This window comes from Manis javanica, chromosome 11 (genome assembly GCF_040802235.1).
Source record: "Manis javanica isolate MJ-LG chromosome 11, MJ_LKY, whole genome shotgun sequence".
Taxonomy (NCBI): Eukaryota; Metazoa; Chordata; class Mammalia; order Pholidota; family Manidae; genus Manis; species Manis javanica.
In genome coordinates this window covers 72,293,168-72,315,780 of record NC_133166.1, presented here as the reverse complement: position 1 = coordinate 72,315,780, position 22,613 = coordinate 72,293,168, and the positions used below count along the sequence as shown (strand labels likewise).

Below are 22,613 nucleotides of genomic sequence, written 5' to 3'. Positions count from 1 at the left end.
GAGTAACTTGTTCAGCCATTTTACTACTTAATTTGGTAAAGTTAATTTAAAAAGCTTTTTTAACCTCAGAAACCTCTGAAAGATGATGGAGAATTTGTATATTGCCTTCCTTGGAAAAATGCTTAGTCCCTTATAATCCATATGATCTTCAGGTAGTCTCTGCCCACAGAGCTAGACATTGCAAAGAATTTTGGATTGTTACTGCTTCATTTAAAGGTAAAATTCAATGGATATTCTCAACTTTCAGAGCCGTAATGGGAAGATATTATCTAATCTAGAATTTAATTGAATAAACTTATGTTTGTGTATGTGAGACAAACTGATCATTTGAGGAATGGTTTATGTTTAAAAACCTTCTTGGCAGAAGTTATTTAATAGTGACTTCTTTTACATTTTTGTAGAGATTTACGTTTGATGATTTAATTTAAATATTTTTTTTTACCTTTCATAAACTTTGTTAATATTTAGTGCAGTTTTTAAAAGAAAGAACTAGAAAACAGGCATTTGCTGGCATAATAATAATGAAAGAATGTTTTCTCAGATTTGTCAGAAACTTTATTGCCAGATGTAGAAATCCTATTACTCTTATATAGCATTTTTATATTTATCACAAATTATACAATTATTTGTTTTGGTCATTTGTTTAATATCTTCCTACCTCTATCCTCCCTATTAAACTCCAAGTATGTGTGGACAGGACCACATCTAAATGAAGGAGATCTGTATGTGCAGATAGGGAAATATCTCTAACATCATTACCAACTGAAAATGGAAGGAACAACTTCTATGGAAACAAAAATATGCACATAAACATATATGTGCTGATAAAGACATACTTTCATTTTTTAAAGAAATTTTAGAAAACGTTAACATTGGATGAAGTAGAGGGATTCTTGGGAAGAGAGAGAATTCCTTGATGAGGGCCCTCTTGTTTTTGAATATTAAAATGAGGTATCTGAATAATGGGATTATTAGCCACTTTGTAACTTCCTATAATTTTAACATTCCTATAGTTAAAATTAGGTTCATGAATATTACACTCAGAAAATATGAGAGTTATGAAACTCAAAAATGATTAAGCAATTTGTGAAAAGCATTTCAGGGAGTGAAAGAAGGTTTTTTATCCTCCCTCTATTGGAGCCTAAGAAATAGCATAAAAATGGCAAGTATAGAAGCAGTGTGTGCAGGGAAATCAAGTTTGGGTGTAGATAAAATCAAATTTGGGTGGTGGGATATAGAAAAGGCTAATTATAAAGGCAAGTTGTTATGAGTCAAATACAGAGATTCTAATTTCTTGAAAATAGTGCATACTTTATTAAGAAAGAAAGTCATAGTTTTGTGCTTTCTATTTGTAGGTTATGAAAATAGGTAGTGTAGAAGAAATTGTACTTGTACCTACTTTTGAATGACTATTAGAAAGAAGCTGTAACTTTTTATTACAGCAATTCAAGATCTTTTACAATTTTCGGTGAGATGAATGAGAATGAAGCCAATTATTTGTAGTATGATCCTGTTGAAATAACAATTGTCAGGGTAACACCTGGGTTTTACTATATAATGACATATTTATGGGGAATTACTAAGACATGGAGTACTCCATAAGATGTTTTTAGACAAGATGGCAATGTAGGAAGGTTCTAAACTCTTCTCCAATCGATATAACAAATCCGCAACTACAAATGGAATAATTTCCTCAGAGAAAGTCCTGAATACTAGATGAACAGCACCTCCACAACAAAGGATAAAAGGGCCTCACTGAAATGGGTAGGAGAGGCAGAGGCACACCCTTGCCAAAAACCCCGCTTCAGGCAGAGTGCCCCACAGTCATGAGGGACCTAAATGGAACTTTTCCCTGAGGACCAAAGGGTTTGTGCCCAACATCAAGCACCCCAGTCCTTGGATTCTGCACCAAAGTGGTGAGCCCCCAATCATAAAACCAGTGGAGATTATATATAGGAGAATCATAGACTTGTGGGGTATGGAGAACTAGTTCTTTAAGGGCTCACATGCACACTCACATGCTCTGGGACCCAGAGCAAAGGAGCAGTTTGAAAACACCTGGACCACATGTGAAGGAGACCCATTACTAATCTTAAAATGACTGCTGGAGAGGCAGTACCTGTTGACCCTTTCTCTGGGAGCACTGGTAAGGCATCATTTTTGTGATCTCATTCTACTCTGCTAATGCTGGTGCTCATAGGGGCCATTTTGGCAAACTCCCTCTAACCTGCTAGTGAGATGGGTGTGCTCTGCTTCTCTGCACCAGAGCTGTGTTGACAGCTGGCCAAGCAAGCACTAGCCCCACCCACCATGCTACACTGGTGGACCATGCACAGCCCACATGGGACACCCTTTGAGTGCTTGGCTCTGGTGACCAGGGTGATTGCACTTCTAAGAATTATAGGTCTTTCTGTGCACAAGGCCACTCCTTCATTCCTTCAAGACTTGGAGAGGTAGCTGTTTCACCTAATACATGGAAATAGAAACAGGCAAAATGAGACAGGACTATTTTTGCAAATGAAAGAAGCAAAACCTCAGGAAAATACCTTAATGAAATATGCATAAGTGAACTCCCTGATAAAGACTTTAAACTTATGGTCATAAAGATGTTCACTGAATGCAGGAGAATGGTTGAACACAATGAGAAATTCAACAAAGAGATACAAAATATAAGAAAGTGCCCAACAGAAGTCACAAAACTGAATACAATAACTAAACTGAAAAATAGACTAGAAGAGTTTAATAGCAGACTGGATTAAGCAGAAGAACACAGCAAACTGAAGACAAAGCAATGGACTCACCCAGATAGAACAGCAAAAATATATAAAGTAAAGATACATTAAAGGTCATCATCAAGAAGAATAATATCTGCATTATAGGGGTCTCAAGAGGGAGAGAAAGAAAGGGACAGAAAACCTAATTTGAAGAAATAATGGCTGCGGATTTCCCTAATCTGGAGAAAGATATCAGCATGCAGGTCTAAGAAGTCCAGGGAGTTCCAAATAAAATGAATCCAAGAAATCCACACCCACATACATTATAATTAAAATGTCAGAAGTTAAAGAGAATCTCAAAAGCAGATAGATAAAAACAACTTCTTGGGTATTTTAGGGAGAGGATTAAAGATGGCCACATGAGAGGAGAGATAGAGGCTTCCTCCTAAAACTGGATACAATTAGAAAATATAGTTGGTGCAACTAATCCTGAGAGAGCAACAGGAAAGAGGACCGCGCCAGACTGCACACACCTGGAGAAAAGAGCAGACCTCACTGATTGGGGTAATGTACCGGAGCTGTGACTCTGCAGGACCCGAGCCCTTCCCCCACCCCAGCTCACTGGCGAGAGGAAGAGAAATGGAGCAGGGAGGGAGTGGAAGGCTTGGGACTGCTGAATACCTAGCTCCGGAGATCTGCGCTGGGAGCACAAACCAACATTTCATGGTGCTTTCATCATACTCTTCTGATTATGGGGTTGGAAAGCTGGGACAGGCAGAGTTCCAGGGGAGACTGGGATTCCGGCCACTTGTGGAAAGCAGGGATCCATACCTGGCTGCTCTGGGACAAAAGCTTATACCTGTGTGCTTGGCCCACTGGCTCAGGCAGTGGAGAGAGGCACAGCAGCTGGGAAGTGGGGAACAGCTCTTTCCTCCCCCCAGGCACCAATACCGCTCCCCTGTGACCCCCAATATGGCTACAGGTGCTGAGCAACTCCAGGATAGAGCTTCTGGACACTAGAGAGCGCCATATACAAATATGAAATGCCAAAGAAACCTGGTCCAGAGTAAAATTGTTAATACAACTCTAGAGAAAGATTTAAATGACATGGACCTCATGACTCTTCCTGAAAGGGAGTTCAAAATAAAAATCATCAACATGCTAATGGAGGTACAGAAAGACATCCAAGAACTCAGGAATGAATTCAGGTTGGAGGTACAATCATTGAAGAGCATGATGGGGGGTTTTAAAAGCAGGTGGGATATGGTGGAGAAGATAACAAATGAAATAGAAACTAGAGAAGAGGAATACGAAGAAGCTGAGGTACAGAGAGAAAAAAGGGTCTCTAAGAATTAAAGAATATTGAGAGAACTGTGTGACCAGTCCAAATGGAACAATATTCACATTATAGGGATTCCAGAAGAAGAAGAGAGAGAGAAAGGGATAGAAAGTGTCTTTGAGGAGGTAGTTGCTGAAAACTTCCCCAATCTGGGGAAGAACATAGTCTGTCAGGCCATGGAGATCCACAGATCTCCCAACACAAGGAACCCAAGGAAGACAACACCAAGACACATAATAATTAAAATGGGAAAGATCAAGGATAAGGACAGACTGTTAAAAGCAGCCAGAGACAGAAATAAGATCACATACAAAGGAAAGCCCATCAGGCTACCATCACACATCTCAGCAGAAACCTTACAGGCCACAAGGGAGTAGCATGATGTATTTAATGCCATGAAGCAGAAGGGCCCGGAACCAAGATTACTTTATCTGGCAAGATTATCATTTAAATTTGAAGGAGGGATTAAAAGATTTCTAGATAAGCAAAAGCTGAGAGAATTACCTCCCACAAACCATCTCTACAGTCTATTTTAGAGGAACTACTATAGATGGAAGTGTTCCTAAGGTTGAATAGCTGTCACCAGAGGTAATAAAACCACATTAAAGAGTAGAAAAACTAATTACTAAGCAAATGCAAAATTAAATTAACTATCCCCACAAGTCAATCAAGGGATAGACAAAGAGTACAGAATATGATACCTAATATATATAGAATGGAGGATGAAGAAAAAGGTGGAGAAACAGGAAAGACCCTTTAGATTGTGTTTGTAAGAGCATACTACAAGAGTTAACTTGGAAGCTTACATAGTAAGGAAATGAACCTTGAACCTTTGGTAACCACGAATCTAAAGCCTGCAATGGCAAAAAGTATATACCTATCAATAATCACCCTGAAAGCAAATGGACTGAATGCACCAATCAAAAAACATAGAGTCACTGAATGGATAAAAAAACAAGACCCATCTATATGCTGCTTATAAGAGACTCACTTCAAACCCAAAGACATGCACAGACTAAAAGTGAAGGGATGGAAAAAGATATTTCATGCAAACAACAGGGAGAAAAAAGCAGGTGTTGCAGTACTAGTATCAGACAAAATAGACTTCAAAACAAAGAAAGTAACAAGAGATAAAGAAGGACATTACATAATGATAAAGGGCTCAGTCCAACAAGAGGATATAACCATAATAAATATATATGCACCCAACACAGGAGCAGGAGCATTTGTGAAACAAATACTTACAGAACTAAATGAGGAAATTGAATGCAATGCATTCACTTTAGGAGACTTCAACACACCACTCACTCCAAAGGACAGATCCACTGGACAGAAAATAAGTAAGGACACAGAGGCACTGAACAACACACTCGAACAGATGGACCTAATAGACATCTATAGCAGTGTACATTCAAAAGCAACAGAATACACATTCTTCTCAAGTGCACATGGAACATTCTCCAGAATAGACCACATACTAGGCCACAAAAAGAGCCTCAGTAAATTCAAAAAGATTGGAATTTTACCAATCAACTTTTCAGAACACAAAGGAATAAAACTAGAACTAAATTGTACAAAGAAAGCAAAAAGGCCCAGAAACACATGGAGGCTTAACAACATGCTCCTACATAATCAATGGATCAACAACCCAATTAAAATAGAGATCAAGCAATATACAGAAACAAATGACAACAACAACACAAAGCCCCAACTTCTGTGGGATGCAGCAAAAGCAGTATTAAGAGGAAAGTATATAGCAATCCACACATATTTAAAGAAGGAAGAACAAACCCTAATGAATTGTCTAACATCACAATTATTGAAATTGGAAAAAGAAGAACAAATGAGGCCTAAAGTCAGCAGAAGGAGGGACATAGTAAAGATCACAGAAGAAATAAATAAAATTGAGAAGAATAAAACAATATAAAAAAATCAATGAAACCAAGAGCTGGTTCTTTGAGAAAATAAACAAAACAGATAAGCCTCTAGCCAGAATTATTAAGAGAAAAAGAGAATCAACACACATCAACAGAATCAGAAACAAGAAAAGAAACATCACAATGGACCCCACGGAAATACAAGGAATTATTAGAGAATACTATGAAAACCTCTATGCTAACAAGCTGGAAAACCTAGAAGAAACAGACAACTTCCTAGAAAAATACCACCTTACAAGACTGACCAAGGAAGAAACACAAAATCTAAACAAACCAATTACCAGCAAAGAAATTGAAGTGGTAATCAAAAAACTATCCAAGAACAAAACCCCCAGGCCAGATGGATTTACCTCGGAATTTTATCAGACATACAGAGAACACATAATACCCATTCTCCTTTAAGTTTTCCAAAAAATAGAAGAGGAGAGAATACTCCCAAACTCCTTCTATGAAGCCAACATTTCCCTAATACCAAAACCAGGCAAAGACCCCACCAAAAAAGAAAATTACAGACCAATATCCCTGATGAATGTAGATGCAAAAATACTCAACAAAATATTAGCAAATCGAATTCAAAAATACATCAAGAAGATCATATACCATGACCAAACGGGATTCATCCCAGGGATGCAGGGATAGTACAACATTTGAAAATCCATCAACATCATCCACCACATAAATAAAAAGAAGGACAAAAACCACATGATCATCTCCATAGATGCTGAAAAAGCATTCGACAAAATTCAACATCCATTCATGACAAAATCTCTCAACAAAATGGATATAGAGGGCAAGTACCTCAATGTAATAAAGGCCATATATGATAAACCCACAGCCAACATCATACTGAACACTGAGAAGCTGAAAGCTTTAACTTTGAGATCGGGAACAAGACAGGGATGCCCACTCTCCCCACTGTTATTCAAGATAATACTGGAGGTCCTGGTCATGGCAATTAGACAAAACAAAGAAATAGAAGGAATCCAAATTGGTAAAGAAGAAGTTAAACTGTCACTATTTGAAGATGACATGATATTGTACATAAAAATCCCTAAAGACTCCACTCCAAAACTACTAGAACTGATATCGGAATACAGCAAAGTTGCAGGATACAAAATTAACACACAGAAGTCTGTGGCTTTCCTATACACCAACAATGAACTAATAGAAAGAGAAATCAGGAAAACAATTCCATTCACAATTGCATCAAAAAGAATAAAATACCTAGGAATAAACATAACTAAGGAAGTGAAAGACCTATACCCTGCAAAGTATAAGACACTCTTAAGAGAAATTAAAGAGGACACTAACAAATGGAAACTCATCCCATGTTCCTGGATAGGAAGAATAAATATAGTCAAAATGGCCATCCTGCCTAAAGCAATATACAGATTCGATGCAATCCCTATCAAATTACCAACAGCATTCTTCAACAAACTGGAACAAATAGTTCAAAAATTCATATGGAAACACCAAAGACCCTGAACAGCCAAAGCAATCCTGAGAAGGATGAATAAAGTGGAGGGTATCTCGTTCCCCAACTTCAAGCTCTCCTACGAAGCCACAGTAATCAATACAATTTGGTACTGGCACAAGAACAGAGCCACAGACCAGTGGAAGAGATTAGAAATTCCGGACATTAACCCAAACATATATGGTCAATTAATATATGATAAAGAGCCATGGACATACAATGGGGAAATGACAGTCTCTTCAACAGATGGTGCTCGCAGAACTGGACAGCTACATGTAAGAGAATGAAACTGGATCACTGTCTAACCCCATACACAAAATTAAATTTGAAATGGGTCAAAGACCTGAATGTAAGTCATGAAACCATAAAACTCTTAGAAAAAAATATAGGCAAAAATCTCTTGGACATAAACATGAGTGACCTCTTCATGAACATATCTCCCTGGGTAAGGGAAACAAAAGCAAAAGTGAACAAGTGGACTATATCAAGCTGAAAAACTTCTGTACAGCAAAGGACACCATCAATAGAACAAAAAGGTCCCCTACAGTATGGGAGAATATATTCATAAATGACAGATCCAATATAGGGTTGACATCCAAAATATATAAAGAGCTCATGGACCTCAACAAACAAAAAGCAAATAATCCAATTAAAAAATGGGCAGAGGAGCTGAACAGACAGCTCTCCAAAGAAGAAATTCAGATGGCCAACAGACACATGAAAAGATGCTCCACATCACTTGTCATCAGAGAAATGCAAATTAAAACCACATTGAGATATCACCTCACACCAGTAAGGATCACCACCATCCAAAAGAGAAACAACAAAAAATGTTGGAGAGGTTGTGGAGAAAGGGGAACCCTCCTATACTGTTAGTGGGAATGTAAGTTAGTTCAACCATTGTGGAAAGCAGTATGGAGGTTCCTCAAAAAGCTCAAAATAGAAATACCATTTTACCCAGGAATTTCACTTCTAGGAATTTACCCTAAGAATGCAGCGCTCCAGTTTGAAAAAGACAGATACACCCCTATGTTTATTGCTGCACTATTTACAATAACCAAGATATGGAAGCAACCTAAATGTCCATCAGTAGATTAATGGATAAAGAAGATGTGGTACATATACACAATGGAATATTACTCAGCCATGAGAAAAAAACAGATCCTACCATTCGCTACAACATGGATAGAGCTAGAGGGTATTATGCTCAGTGAAATAAGCCAGGTGGAGAAAGACAAGTACCAAATGATTTCACTCATCTGTGGAGTATAAGAACAACGAAAAACTGAAGGAACAAAACAGCAGCAGAATCACAGAACCCAAGAATGGACTAACAGTTACCAAAGGGAAAGGGACTGGGGAGGATGGGTGGGAAGGGAGGGATAAGGGTGGGGAAAAAGAAAGGGGGCCTTGCAATTAGCATGTATAATGTGTGTAGGGGGGACACAGGGAGGTATGTGCAACACAGAGAAGACAATTAGTTAGTCTACAGCATCTTACCACGCTTATGGACAGTGACTATAAGGGGTTTGTGAGGGTACTTGGTGAAGGGGGAGTCTAGTAAACATAATGTTCTTCATGTAATTGTATATTAATGATAACAAAATGAATAAAATAAATTAAAACAAACAAAACAAACAAACTTGTTACATACAAGGGACACCCATAAGTCAATCAGCAAATTTCTCAGCAGAAACTTTGTAAGCCAGATGAGAGTGGCAAGACATATTTAGAGTACTTTAAGGAAAAAAAACCAACCAAGTATAGTCTACCAGGTAATGCTATCACTCAGAATAGGTAATAGAGTTTTCCAGATAAACAAAAACCTAAGTTCAAGCCACTGAACCATCTTAAAAGAAATGATGAAGGGAATTCATTAAGGAGAAGAGTGACATTAATTAATGACAAGAATAAGTAATTGTTGCATACAAAAGTAAAAATCTCAGTGGAAAAGTTAAATATAGAGTGTTAAAGAAAGTAGATTAATCACTTATAAAGCTAGTATGATGGTTAAATGACAAAACTAGTAAAATTAACTAAAACTACAACAGTTAGTTAAGGGATACATGAAATGAAAGAATGTAAGATGTGTGACATCAGAAACAAAATGTAGGGGAGGGGAGAAAAATGAGTTCTGGAATATATTTACATTTATGTTGGTATCAACTAAAAGTAGAGTGTTATATACATAGGATATTATATGTAACTTCGTGGCAAGCACAAAGCAAAAATTTACAATAAATACACAAAAGCACATGAGAAGAATCAAAACAACCCTAAAGAAAGTCATCACAACAAAAGAGAGAAAGAGAATACAGGAAAGGAGAGGAACTATGAAAACAGCCAGAAAATAATTAACAAAATGGCAGTAACACGCAATTGTCAATAATTTAGATGTAAATGGATGAAATTCTCCAATCAAAAGATACAGAGTGACTGAATGGATACAAAGTAAGACTCATTTATGTGATGCCTACACGAGACTCACTTCAGAAGTAAAGACACAGACTGAAAATGAAGCGATGAAAAAGATGCTCCATGCAGATGGAAATGAAAACAAAGCTGTTGTAGCTATCATGTCAGAAACAATAGACTTTAAAACAGACTATAACAGAAGAGAAAGAATATTACATAATTACCAAGGGGTCATTCTAGAAAGAAGGTATAACATGTATAAATATATATGCACATAACATAGCACCCAAATATATGAAGCAAATATCATCAGATATAACAGAAGTTGACTAGCAACACAGTACAAGTAGGAAATTTTAACACCCTCACTTACATCAATGCACAGATCTTCCAGACAGAAAATAAATAAGGAAACATCAGCCATAACTGACACATTAGACCAGAAGGATTTTATATATATATATAAACACACACAGAACATTCCATCCAAAAACAGAAGAATACAAATTATGTGCACTTGGAAGATATTCCAGGATAGAACACTTGAGGCCAGACAAGTCTCAGTAAATTTAAGAATATTGAAATCATATCAAATATCTTTTCCAACCACAGTGGAATGAAAGTAGAAATCAATAGCAAGAAGAAAACTGGAAAAACATGTGGATATTAAACATGTTACTGAACAACCAATGAGTAATCAAAGAAAATAAAGGAGATACAAAAAACACCTGGAGACAAATAAAAACAAAAACAATTTACCAAAATCTATGGGATGCCACAAAAGTGGTCATAAAAGGGAAAGTTATAGCACAACAGGCCCACCTCAAGAAACAAAAATCTCAATCTAAAACCTAAAGCAATTAGAAAAAGTAGAACAAAAGAAATCCAAAGTTAGCACAAGGTAGGAAATAATAATGATAGAGCAGAAATGAAATAAAGACCAAAAAGACAATAGGAAAGATCGATAAAATTAAAAGCTGGTTCTTTGAAAAGATAAAAATAAGAGATCTTTAACTAGACACACCAAGGAAAAAGGAGAGAGGGTTCAAATAATATCATATATGAAAGAAGAAAAGTTACAACTGATACCATAGTAATACAAATATTAGTAACAGACTACCATGAACAGTTATCCACTTATAAATTAGACAACACAGAAGAAATGGATGAATTCCTAGAAACATAGTCTTCCAAGACTATCATGAAGAATGGAAAATCAGAATAGACTAATTACTACTAACAAGATTGAACTACTAATCAAAAACCTCCCAACAAAAAGTACAGTACCAGATGGCTTCACTGGTGAGTTCTACCAAACATTCAAAGAAGATGTAATACCACTCCTCAAAGTCTTCCAAAATAAATGAAGAGTAAAATAAATGTTTCCAACCTCATTTTACAAGGTCATCATTACCCTGGTATCAAAATCAGACACAAAAAACAAAAAAATTACAGGACAATGTCTCTGATGAGCAAAGATAACAAAAGTCCTCACCAAATATTAGCAAACTGAATTGAACATTACATTAAAAGGATCATACACCATGATCAAGGAGGATTTATTCCAGGGATGCAAGGATGGTTCAACACATGCAAATCAATCAGCATGATATATGACATTAACAAAATGACAGATAAATGTCATATAATCATACCAGTTGATGCAGAAAAAGCATTTGGTGAAATTCAGCATCAATTTATGATAAAAATTCAACAAAATGGGTATAGAGGGACTGTAGCTCAACATAATATATGCTGAATCTGACAAACCCATGGCTAAAATCATGGTCAATGGTGAAGAGCTGAAAACTTTTCCTCTGAGATCAGGATACCCACTCTCTCCACTTTTATTCAATAGTATTGGAAGTTGTAGCCACAGAATTAGGCAAGAAAAAGAAATAAAAGGCAACTAAATTGGAAAGGAAGAAGACTCACTATTTACAGATGACATGATACTATATAGCAAAAACCCAATGACTCCACCAAAAAACTATTTGAACTAATACATGAACTCAGTAAATTTGCAGACTACAAACTTAACAATACAAACATCTGTTGCATTTCTATACACTAATAACAAATTATGAGAAATAGAAATAAAATCCCATTTATAATTGCATCAAAAAGTAAAATACTTAGAAATAAATTTAATCAAAGAGGTGAAAGGCTTGCTAAAAACTATCTGACATTGATGAAAGAAATTGAAAATGGCACAAATAAATGGAAAGATAGGTCCATGTTTATGGATTGGAGGAATCAATATCATTTAAATGTCCATACTACCAAAAGCAATCTACAGTTTCTCTGCAATCCCTATCAAAATTCTGACTATTTTTCACAGAACTAGATTATTTCTATATTACTAAAATTTACACAGAACCATAAAAGACCTAAAATAATTAAAGTAATCTTGAGAAAGAACAACAAAGCCATAAGTATCATGTGCCCTGATTTCAAACTATACTACAAAGCTATAGTAATCAAAACAGTATGATATTGGCATAAGACACACATAGGTCAGTGAAAGAGAGTAGAGAGCCCAGAAAACCCATGCACATATGGTCAATGTATGATAGAGGAAGCAAGAGTATACAGTGGGGAAGGACAGTCTGCAATAAATGATGTTGGGAAAACTGGACAGCTACATGCAAAAGAATGAAATTGGATCGATGTCTTATGCCATACACAAAAATTAATTCAAAATGGAATAAAGACATGAATGTAAAACCTGAGACCATAAAACATCTAGAAGAAAATATAGATGGTAAGCTCCTTGATATAAGTCTTAATGATGTTTTTTTTTTTTTGGAGCTGATTCCAAAGGCAAAGGCAACAAAGTGAAAAACTGCAGAAGGGATGTTGTGTTAGCAGGTGTTAAAATGACATTAATCTCCATCAGGGCTCTTGGGTGACCAAGTGCCCTCCCCATGAGCAGAAATATTTTGAAAGGAATTATTTCCTGAGTACTAGGTTTCAATAGTGGGCTTAAAATATTCAGTAAACCATCTTGTAAACAGGCTTCATTGTTCTATGTATAGAGCACAGACAGAGTAGATTTAGCATAATTCTTAAGGGCCTTTGGATTTTCAGAATGGTGAATGACCATTGGTTTCAACTTTGAATAATCAGATGTGTTAGCCTCTAACAAGAAAGTCAACCTGTCCTTGAAGGTTTGAAGCCACACATTGACTTCTCTCTAGCTGTAAGAGTCCTAAATGGCATCTTCTTCCAATAGAAGGTTTTTTCTACATTGAAATGTTGCTCAGTGTATCGACTTTCATTAATTATCTCAGCTAAATCTTCTGGATAATTTGCTGCAGCTTCTACATCAGCACCTGCTGCTTCATCTTGTACTTTGTTATAGAGACAGCTTCTTTTCTTAAACCTCATAAACTAATCTCTGCTAACTTAATTTTTCTTCTGAAGCTTTCTCACCTCTTCTAGCCTTCATCAGATTGAAGAGAGGTAGGCCTTGCTCTGAACTAGCCTTTGGTTTAAGAGAAAGTTGTGGTTGGTTTGATCTTCTATCCATTCCTCTAAAACTTTCTCCATATCAGTAACAAGTTTATTTTGCTTCCTTACCATTTCTGTGTTCACTAGAGTAGTGCTTTGCTTTTCCTTCAGGAACTTTTGCTTTGCATTCATAACCTGGTTAACTTATTGGTGCAGAAGGGCTGGCTTTCCCCTGTCTCAGCTTTCAACACACCTTCCTCGCCAAGTTCAGTCAATTCTAGCATTTGATCTAAAGTGAGGACATGGGACTCTTCTGTCGCTTGAACACTTAGAGGCCAATTAATTGGCCTAATTCAGTGTTATTGTGTGTGAAGGAATAGGAAGGCCTGAGGAGAGGGAGAGAGACTGGGGAACTGCTGGTTGGCAGAGCAGTCAGAACACACACCACATTTTTATCAAGTTTCACTGCCTTTTATGGGTGCTGTATGTGGCACCCAAAACAATTACAACATTAATGATCCCTGAGAACAAATATAAAAATGAGAAAGTTTGAAATATTGCACAGTTATCCAACTGTGACACAGAGACATGAAATGAGCAAATGTAGGAGAAATGGTGCTGACAGACTTGCTTGAGGCAGGGTCGACATAAACCTTCAATTTATAAAAAATACACTATTTACAAACTGTAATAAAGTGAAGCATAATAAAATGAGTTATGTCTGCACAATGATTTCATACTAAAGTATCTTTTTGTTATCACTGAAAATTGGCCTTGAAATATGAATCTCTTAAAAATGGTGAGCCAATAAATGTATAAGAGAAAAGAATATATTTTTATAGTTTTTATAGGAATGTTGCAACTAAGTTCATTATGTGTCTGTGAGAATTGTAATGACTTAGGTTTACTTTTTGCTCTTTATTCTGTTGATGGCTTGTGAGAAAGTGATACAGTTTAGTATTTACTTTACATAAGGATGAATGAAACATGTTTTAGGGAATTTTCTAGTATTCCTAAGCTTTACTAATTTTATTCCATATCTGATTTATGAATACAAGTGTTTTTCCTTTCAGAATTCATAAATCATTTGCTGCTTGGAAATTGAATGTTAAAAGAATTAAGACAGAGAAGAGCAGGTAAGTCTTCATATGCAATATATTTATAAAAATTTCAAGAGGAAGCCTTATTTTAAATATTTAGTATGGAAGCAGATACAAATTAATTTTCACTCAGTGATTTGAAAGTCACATTCCATAGCCTTTATGATTAAATGTAACCCATCTTATATTTTAAAACATGACTAATATTATATATATATTAAAACATAATATTATATGTTACTATTTATTTATAAAAATGAAAAACAATTGTTCTATTTCCCAGTTTATCATGTTGTGGTGTGAAAGAATTACAATGTTGTGAAGAACCTATGATGGGTTCCCTTGGTCACTTGATCTCACCTTTCGCTTACAAAAAGTATAGGATGATTAAGTCATCCAAGATAGAAGACAGTTAATTCTATTTTGTGGGACCTCCAGCAGCCACATTTTGTTGTTTTTAATCTTTTTACTTTGAGCTGATTGTAATTGAAGTGGAGCTGTGAGAAATTGATAGAGATCCATGTACACTTTATACAGTTTCCTGCCAGTGACGTTTATAGAGCAACACAGAACATATCTGTCAGCAAGGGATCCCTCCCTCCTGTTGTCCTTTTATAACCATACTCACTTCCCTCACACTCCCACCCATTGTTAACCTGTGGAAAGCACTAATCTGTTTTCCATTTCTATAATTTTATTTTTTCAAGAATGTCATATAAATGGAATCATACAGTATATGACCCTTGGGATTGACTTTTTCACTTAACATAACTCTGGACATTTATCCACATTGTTGCACATATCGGTAGTTCCTTTTTATTGCTGAATAGCAGTACATGATATGAATGTACTACAGTTTTTTAAACCATATACCTGTTGAAGTATGCCTGGGTGTTTTCCAGCTTTTGTTTATTACAGATAAAGCTGCTACAAACACACATATACAGGTTTTTGTGTGAATGTAGGTTTTGATTTTTCTGGAGTAAATGCCCAGGAGTGTAATTGCATGTTTGGTTTTTTAAGAAGCTACAAAAGTGTTCTGGAGTGATAGTACCATTTTTTTTTCCCATGAGCAATGTATGAGTGATTCAGTTTCTCCACATTTGTGCCAATATTTGGAGTTGTTACTATTTGTATTGTAGACATTGGTACTTATGTGGTGATATCTTATTGTAGTCTTAACTTGCATTTCCACAGTGATGAATAATGTTGAATGAATATTCATGTGATGTCTCTTCGTGTCTCATGTACATTTTCTAATCAGATTGTTCATCTTTACACTGTTGAGTTTTAAGAGTTCTTATATTCTATATGTGAGTTCTTTGTCAGATACATTGTTCATTAATATTTTCTCCCAGTCTTTGGCTTGTCCTTTTTATTTTTTTAACCCAAGAATACTTATTTAGCATCTACTACATGCCAGGCGTTAAGCTAGTAGGTCACTTGCTCCTTGAAAATAGAAAGTAACTTGGTGGCTTCACTGCTTTACTGCTGTGGGTGGGCTTTATTGTGGAGGTCCAGGCTTTCACCCAACATCTCCCCCTTGTTAAACTTATGTCCTTTGGTGCAAGCATAGCTGGAGCAAGGGGTGGGGATGAGGTGTTGGAAGAAAGGCAAATTGTTGCTGGCCATTTGTTGCTTGTAGACGGCATATAGTTAAGTCATGTTTTAAAAAATCCCTCTATCAATCTCTGTCCTTTAATTGGTGTATTTAAACTATTTACATTTAATCTATTTATATGTTAGGGCTTAAGTTTACTATTTTGTATAGTCTACTGGTGTCATTTTATTAGTTTGAGTGACTGTAGAAACATTACCTTTATGACCTGTTATAATATAATTGGCTTAAGTGTTTCCTCTACATATCTGTCCTATATCAGACAGTTTTTCTTTGCTTCCATCATCAAACATAATTTATAAAGTTCAAGAGAAGGATAGTCTATACATTTTTTAAATGTATTCAGTTTGGTTTATATTATTGCTTCATTTTTGATGTTTTGGTGTTCACTCCTTTTACTGTTTCATTCATTTTCTGTTTAGAGAATTTCATTTAGCCATTCATTTAGGGTAGCTCTGTTGGCAACAAATTCTCATGGTTTTCCTTTATCTAGGAACATCTTGATTTTCCCTTCAGTGAAGAATATTTTCCCGGGATATGGGATTCTGAGTTGACAGTTCTTTCAGCATTTGAAAAACGTGCATCACTTTCTTCCTGCCTCCATGGTCATTTGGATTGTTTTTCTCCTAAAGATATATTTCCTCTTACAAGAGTTTTTCTTTTGTGTTTAGCTTTCTGAAATTTGACTTTGATGCATCAGAGTTCCACACAAACAGTTCCATCATCCCCCAAATTTCCTTTTGCTGCCCCTTTCTGGTCAAATCCTCTGTCCCCCCTTATCCCTCCCAACCAGTGGTCTCTTTTCTGTCCTTAGAATTTTACCTTTTCCATAATGTCATGTAAATGGATGTGTAGCCTTTTGGGCCCAGCTTCTCTCACTTAGAAAAATGTGTTTAAAACTCAACAATATTGTTGTTTAAATCAGTAGTTTATAACTTTTTATTGCTGAGTTGGATTCAGTTGTCTATATGTAACACAGTTTGTTTACCCATTCACATCTGGGGTTGTTTCCAATTTGGGACAATTATGAATAAAATTGCTATAAACATTCATTTAGAGGTTTTTGGATGAGCGTAAGTTTTCTTTCTGCTTAGGTAAATACACAGAGGTGGGGTTGCTGGATCATATTGTAAGTGTATATTTAATTTTATGAGAATTGCAGAATGATTGAATCATTTGTTCCTACTAACAATGTCTGAGTTCCAGCCACTCTGCATCTTTGTCATCACTTGGTATTGCCAGGTTTTTAAAAAATTTAGCCATTCAAATAGGTGTGTGGTGAGATCTCATTGTGGTTTTAATTTCATTTCACTAATGATAAGTGATTTGTTCATCTTTTCATGAGCTTATTATACACATATGCTTATTTATATTGTTTTTGGTCAAATATCTCTTTAGATCTTTTGCCGGCCTTTTTTTACTGGGGTGTTTACTTACTGATAGGTTGTGAGGGGTCTTTGTATATACTCTGGAATACAAGTCATTATCAAATACAAGATTCACAAACATTTTGTTCCAATCTGTACCTTATTATTTCACTCTTTTAAAGAGAACTAAATTTTTAATTTTGATAAAGTACAGCTTATCAATTTTTTTCTTTTGTGGATTATACTTTTGGTTTTATATCTAAAAATGTTAACACAGAGTCACAGATTTTTCCTAAATTTTCTCCTAGAAAATTTATAAACTCGTGTTTTATATTTAAGGATGTGATTCATTGAGTTAATTTTTGTATAATGTATGAAGTATAGGTTGAAGTTCTTTCAGTGGGACTTCTGAAAATACTAACTTTTGAATTATATATTTTATCCAAAATTATCCCTCTTTGCCAAGATCCCCACCTGACTATCTTTACTAATTTGATCTTAATTATGGGTTTACCTAATAAGACAGAAAGTGTAATAGACTACAGGAAGCACACCAGATGGCCAGATTGTCAGGTCCTCTTTGAAATGGATCCTGCCTACCAAAGTAAAGTAAGTTTAGAACAGTTTGTCTCAGGGAATATTTGGTTTAACGAACAGAACCCCACTGAAATTCCTAAATAAAATGAATTTATTGGAAAACTAGTGTATCATTTTTTATGGCAATTGGAAAACCATTTGCAACTTGTCTTTACATATATTTCCTTCATAAACTTCCATCTGTATTCACCTCTGTATGTTTTTTCTGACTTACCCTATGAAAGTGACCTTTCTCTTTTACAGTTCTCTCATAATATTGATGTGCCAGTATGTTGATCTGCCATGGCCCTGACTTTCCCTGTTACTGACTAACAGGATACTTTTGTTCAAATTCACAAGGGAATCTAATTGTCTTAGCTTGGGTCAGGATTCCACCCTATCCAAATGTCTTGGAAGTTGGGTAGGGTCACACAGTATATAGAACTGACATTTTTAGGGCTATGCATGAGCCATATACACTCAACACAGGGTGACAAGCAAAGGACTAAGTGATTGGTGTCTCTAGTGGCTCAAAATAATAGGTAGTGATAAAGTTAAATAATCTAGTAAGTCTTTACATCAAAGCCAAATATAAAAAGACCATCTAAATTTCCTAGTCTTATGTTTCTAACATATTTAGTTACTTATTAGAGGTTCTTAACAAAATAAGCTCCATGTAAAACTATTACTTCAAGTATTTTAACAGAGTTATTAGCATATTTGACTACAATTTTTTCACTTTTAAAATAAGATTCTAACTTTTTTACATTTTTATTTACAGATTGTGAGTCTCTTGACTATTATTGGTGACTCAATGGGCCTAGTTACTGTTTACAGCTCCAACTTTATAAAATATTATGCCACGGTAGAGAAGGCCAAAATCATGAGTATGAAAATACTGTTGTCTATAGAAGAATTAACACCAGCACAGTTTAAAACTATAGTAGCTAAATTCAGAAGCTATCTTAGACATATTGTTAACATGGTCATTGAGAAACACATTGGCATTTTCAGTATTATAAATCTGGATTATCAGTCAAAATGTTTGCTGTATGTTGAGGACATAATACATATGAGCCACAACCTCTTGCAATCTGTAATTGAAAAAAAGAATGCAAATATATTAGAAGTAAGTATTTTAAAAAGTCTTATTGCATGAGAGTCTTTAAGATTCATAGATTATAATCTTAAAATCTGTGTTTAGGTAACATACATGATGAAGATTATCTTCAGGAAATTCCAGTGTGGATTACATTTGCTTGGGTCTTTGGTCAAATGTCATTTCCTCAAAGAAACCTCTGACCACCATGTGTAAAATTGCACCCCACCACTTTTTACATCCTTTCCTTGGGAATCACTGCAAGGGTTTGAAGCAGGGAAATGACATGATGTGGTTTGCATTCCTGTAAGGCCTACTCTGGTCACAGTGTGAAGAGTGGATTAAAGTGCCACAAGGGAGGAAAGCTGTTTCTGTGATCTAGGAGGTAAGTGATGATATCTTGAAGCAAAGTAGTAGCAATGTGAAGTCCGAGAGTATATGGAATAGAGATATATTTAAGAGATGGAATCAACAGAATCTAGTGACAGAACATAACGACTAAGTGAAAGGAATCAGTGATGCCATCAGGTTTGGGCTCAGGGTGGGCAGTGACACAGTTCACTGGGAGAGAGAGCATGCTTGTTAAATAGTGTACTATTCTTGTAGAGGTACCCAGATATACATGTCTGGATTTTGGGAAATATATGTATTTAATATAGATGGGAAATGTATTTTTAAATGACTTAGCATAGATGTGATCATTGAAATCATTAGAGTGAATAGGAATGCCATGTGATAAGAACAGAAAATAATGTACAACAGAAACCTGAAGAATATCAACATTTAGAGGATTTTTACAGAAAGAGGAGCCTACAAAATATACTAAGAAATAACAACTGAAGAGACTGAGGAGAGCCAGAGAGTATTTTTAGAAAAAGGGAACATTTAGTTGTTAAACTACAAAGAGTTTAAGAAAGGATTCAAAGTGTCTTTTAGATGAAAGGCACCATATGCTGTATGTAATGAAATATTCATTATTTTTAGACTTACACCAATCCTATAACTAGAAAATTACTCTGACTGGTCTAAAGCAAATGTCAAGTCTTACTGGACAGAAATAATGAGAATTCCCTTCTTTAGTCATAGAGTAAGTTCTCTGGTTAGTCAGTCTGTCAGCCTCTTTCCCATTCTTTGGGAAAATCTCCCTTTTCTTTTTCTTCTGTGACCCTTAGTTATGACCTGTAGGCTGATTTGCTGGGAAGCTGCTTCATTACCTCATTCACACTGGACTTTGGAGGGGTTGTGCTTGCTGCACTCTGCCCAGGGATAGCAGTGCCTTTCTGGTATGAGGCTGAATACCTGGGTGGGCCTTAGGAAATGTCGCTGAGATTAATCTCGCCCTTTCTTCTTAAACATACGATTTTTTTCTGTTTGCATCTGGTTAGTTCCATGCTCAAGTCTAGGCATGGTATTGAAGCAGGAGAAATTTTGACTTTCAGCTGCTGCCTCTGTGCTTTACATTTCCCTACCTCCCTTTAAGTATGCTCACTTACTTGATGCTATTTGAAACAGACTTGGGAAGAAAAGTTACACCCTTAATAGTCTTTTCCAGTAAGCTTTCTACCAATCCTGTGCCCCAAAGAGAACTCTTCAGTGAAGGTGCTTGATTAAAGGTAAGGACTGTAGTCTTAATTCCTGCTAAGCCTAGCATTTTGAGGCCACCACTTTAGATTACAGGAACAGTTAGCTGTTTCAGCTCTCCAAGCCTTTGAATTAAAGAATTCTAACCTCAAAAAAGGCACAGAAGATTTTCTTATCAGAGCTGTATTTCTTTCAGTCTCTGCCTAGCTTATTCTATCACAAGTTCATCTCTCATAGGATTTCACTGAAAGTAATAAAAAGATATGATACCAAGTCATTCCTACTATTTACCCTAATGCTACAGCTTTGGTTAACATATTATCCAAGTCTCAAGAAACAATAGGTGACATTATGATCAAATATTTTGCTATTTCTTAGCAAATACAGTATTCATTTATCTATTTGTCCAGCCTCCCAAATCTGTTAACTACTGCCCTAAGAAAGTGAGATTTTGAAAATGGTGTCATATCCCAATTATCTCCTCTTTCAAAATGAGATGTTGAGATAATATAACTCCCTACTCTACCCTCCCACCAGCTGCTAATCTTCATTGAGATAGCTTACTTAGCACTTTTAAGTTCTAGATCATCATAAATAGCAGTATGTCTCTTCTATTAAAATTATTTTCATGCAGCACTTACATTACATACCCCAAGAAAGGTCATCTTAAATCTATTTCAATTTAACCATTTGGAAATGGATCAGATTATAATATTTAGAAACACTGAGATGGTATAACACTGCCTAACTTCAACGCCTCTGATCCATCTGTGATGGAGAACAAAGGCCTAGACTTAATTTCCTGCTATAACTAGAAAACTGAACCAAATACATGAAAGAAATACAGATGCTGAATAACAGGCAGTACAGGACTGTGATCCTGGAGAGAATCAAATGAAAGAGGGCATTTGTGCCTGGAAGCAATTTTTAGACTACAGATATAGGGAAGGGCAGGACCAGAGTAGCCCCACTGATGGCTAAAACTCACAGGTCAGAGTCCTACAAAGAAGGGGAGTGGGTGGAGAGGGACAAAGTCTCATGATTCTTTACCAACAAGTAACAAGTTACCAACTAATGTCTGTGCATGGACATAGAATGAAAATCCGCAAATGTGGGCCAAAAACAACAAGGAGTTGTAAACAACAATTTTCAGAATTCACACAAGTTCCAATCAGCCAGAGTGGAGGGTCTCACTAATTATAGAGGGTATTCAGTGGAGACCCCAGGGCTCCACCTTAGTAATGGAGCTGATTTATCTATAAAAGGAAGGTCATTCTAAATCTGCTCTTCCAAAGATTAAAAATAGACCTCAAATGGATCAAACAGTTCTGCAAATAACTACCTCATAAAATGAAGGATGGTACTCTTTAAACCAAGACAGCAAAAATCAGACATAAAATATCTAGCATTAACAAGACCTGGCTTTAAATCAGAAATTCTAAATAGGCCAAGAAGCAGAAAAACTGACCCACAACTAGGAGAAGAAAGAAATGAGTGGTAACAGGCCTAAAAATGACAGAGAAAATGGGAATATCAGGAAGAGACATGAAAATAGCTTATATAATTATATACAAGTATTTAAATAAAACCATGAACATAATAAATAGATGGAAGAGATTAAGAGTCAAATAGAAATTAAAGAGATGAAAAATACAATGTCTTCAATGGGAATTTCACTTCATGAGATTAATAGATGCTATAGGAAAAAAAATCTAAATTTGAGCAAATAGCAATATAATCTATCGCAAAAATGTTCAAATAAGAAAAAAAGACTAAAAAGCAAAACCAAAACATAACCTTGGTGACCTGTGGAATAATACCAAGAGGTCTATCATATGTATAACTAGTTCCACAAGGAGAGGAAAGGGAGGACAGGAAAACCATCTAAGAAAATACTGGAATAATTTCCAAATTTGATGAAAACTATAAACCAATAGATT

At 35.8% G+C, this 22,613-nt stretch overlaps 1 protein-coding gene across 1 annotated transcript in view; it reads left to right on the top strand.

Annotated features, from left to right (window-relative positions):
- Positions 1-1,472, top strand: part of DNAH14 (dynein axonemal heavy chain 14) — a 44,881-nt gene extending 43,409 nt beyond the window's left edge. The window contains 3 exon segments of the mRNA XM_073217724.1: positions 70-127; positions 130-216; positions 1,369-1,472. Of these exon segments, the coding sequence (XP_073073825.1) occupies positions 70-127; positions 130-216; positions 1,369-1,472 (249 nt within the window).
- The last annotated feature ends 21,141 nt before the right edge of the window (positions 1,473-22,613 follow it).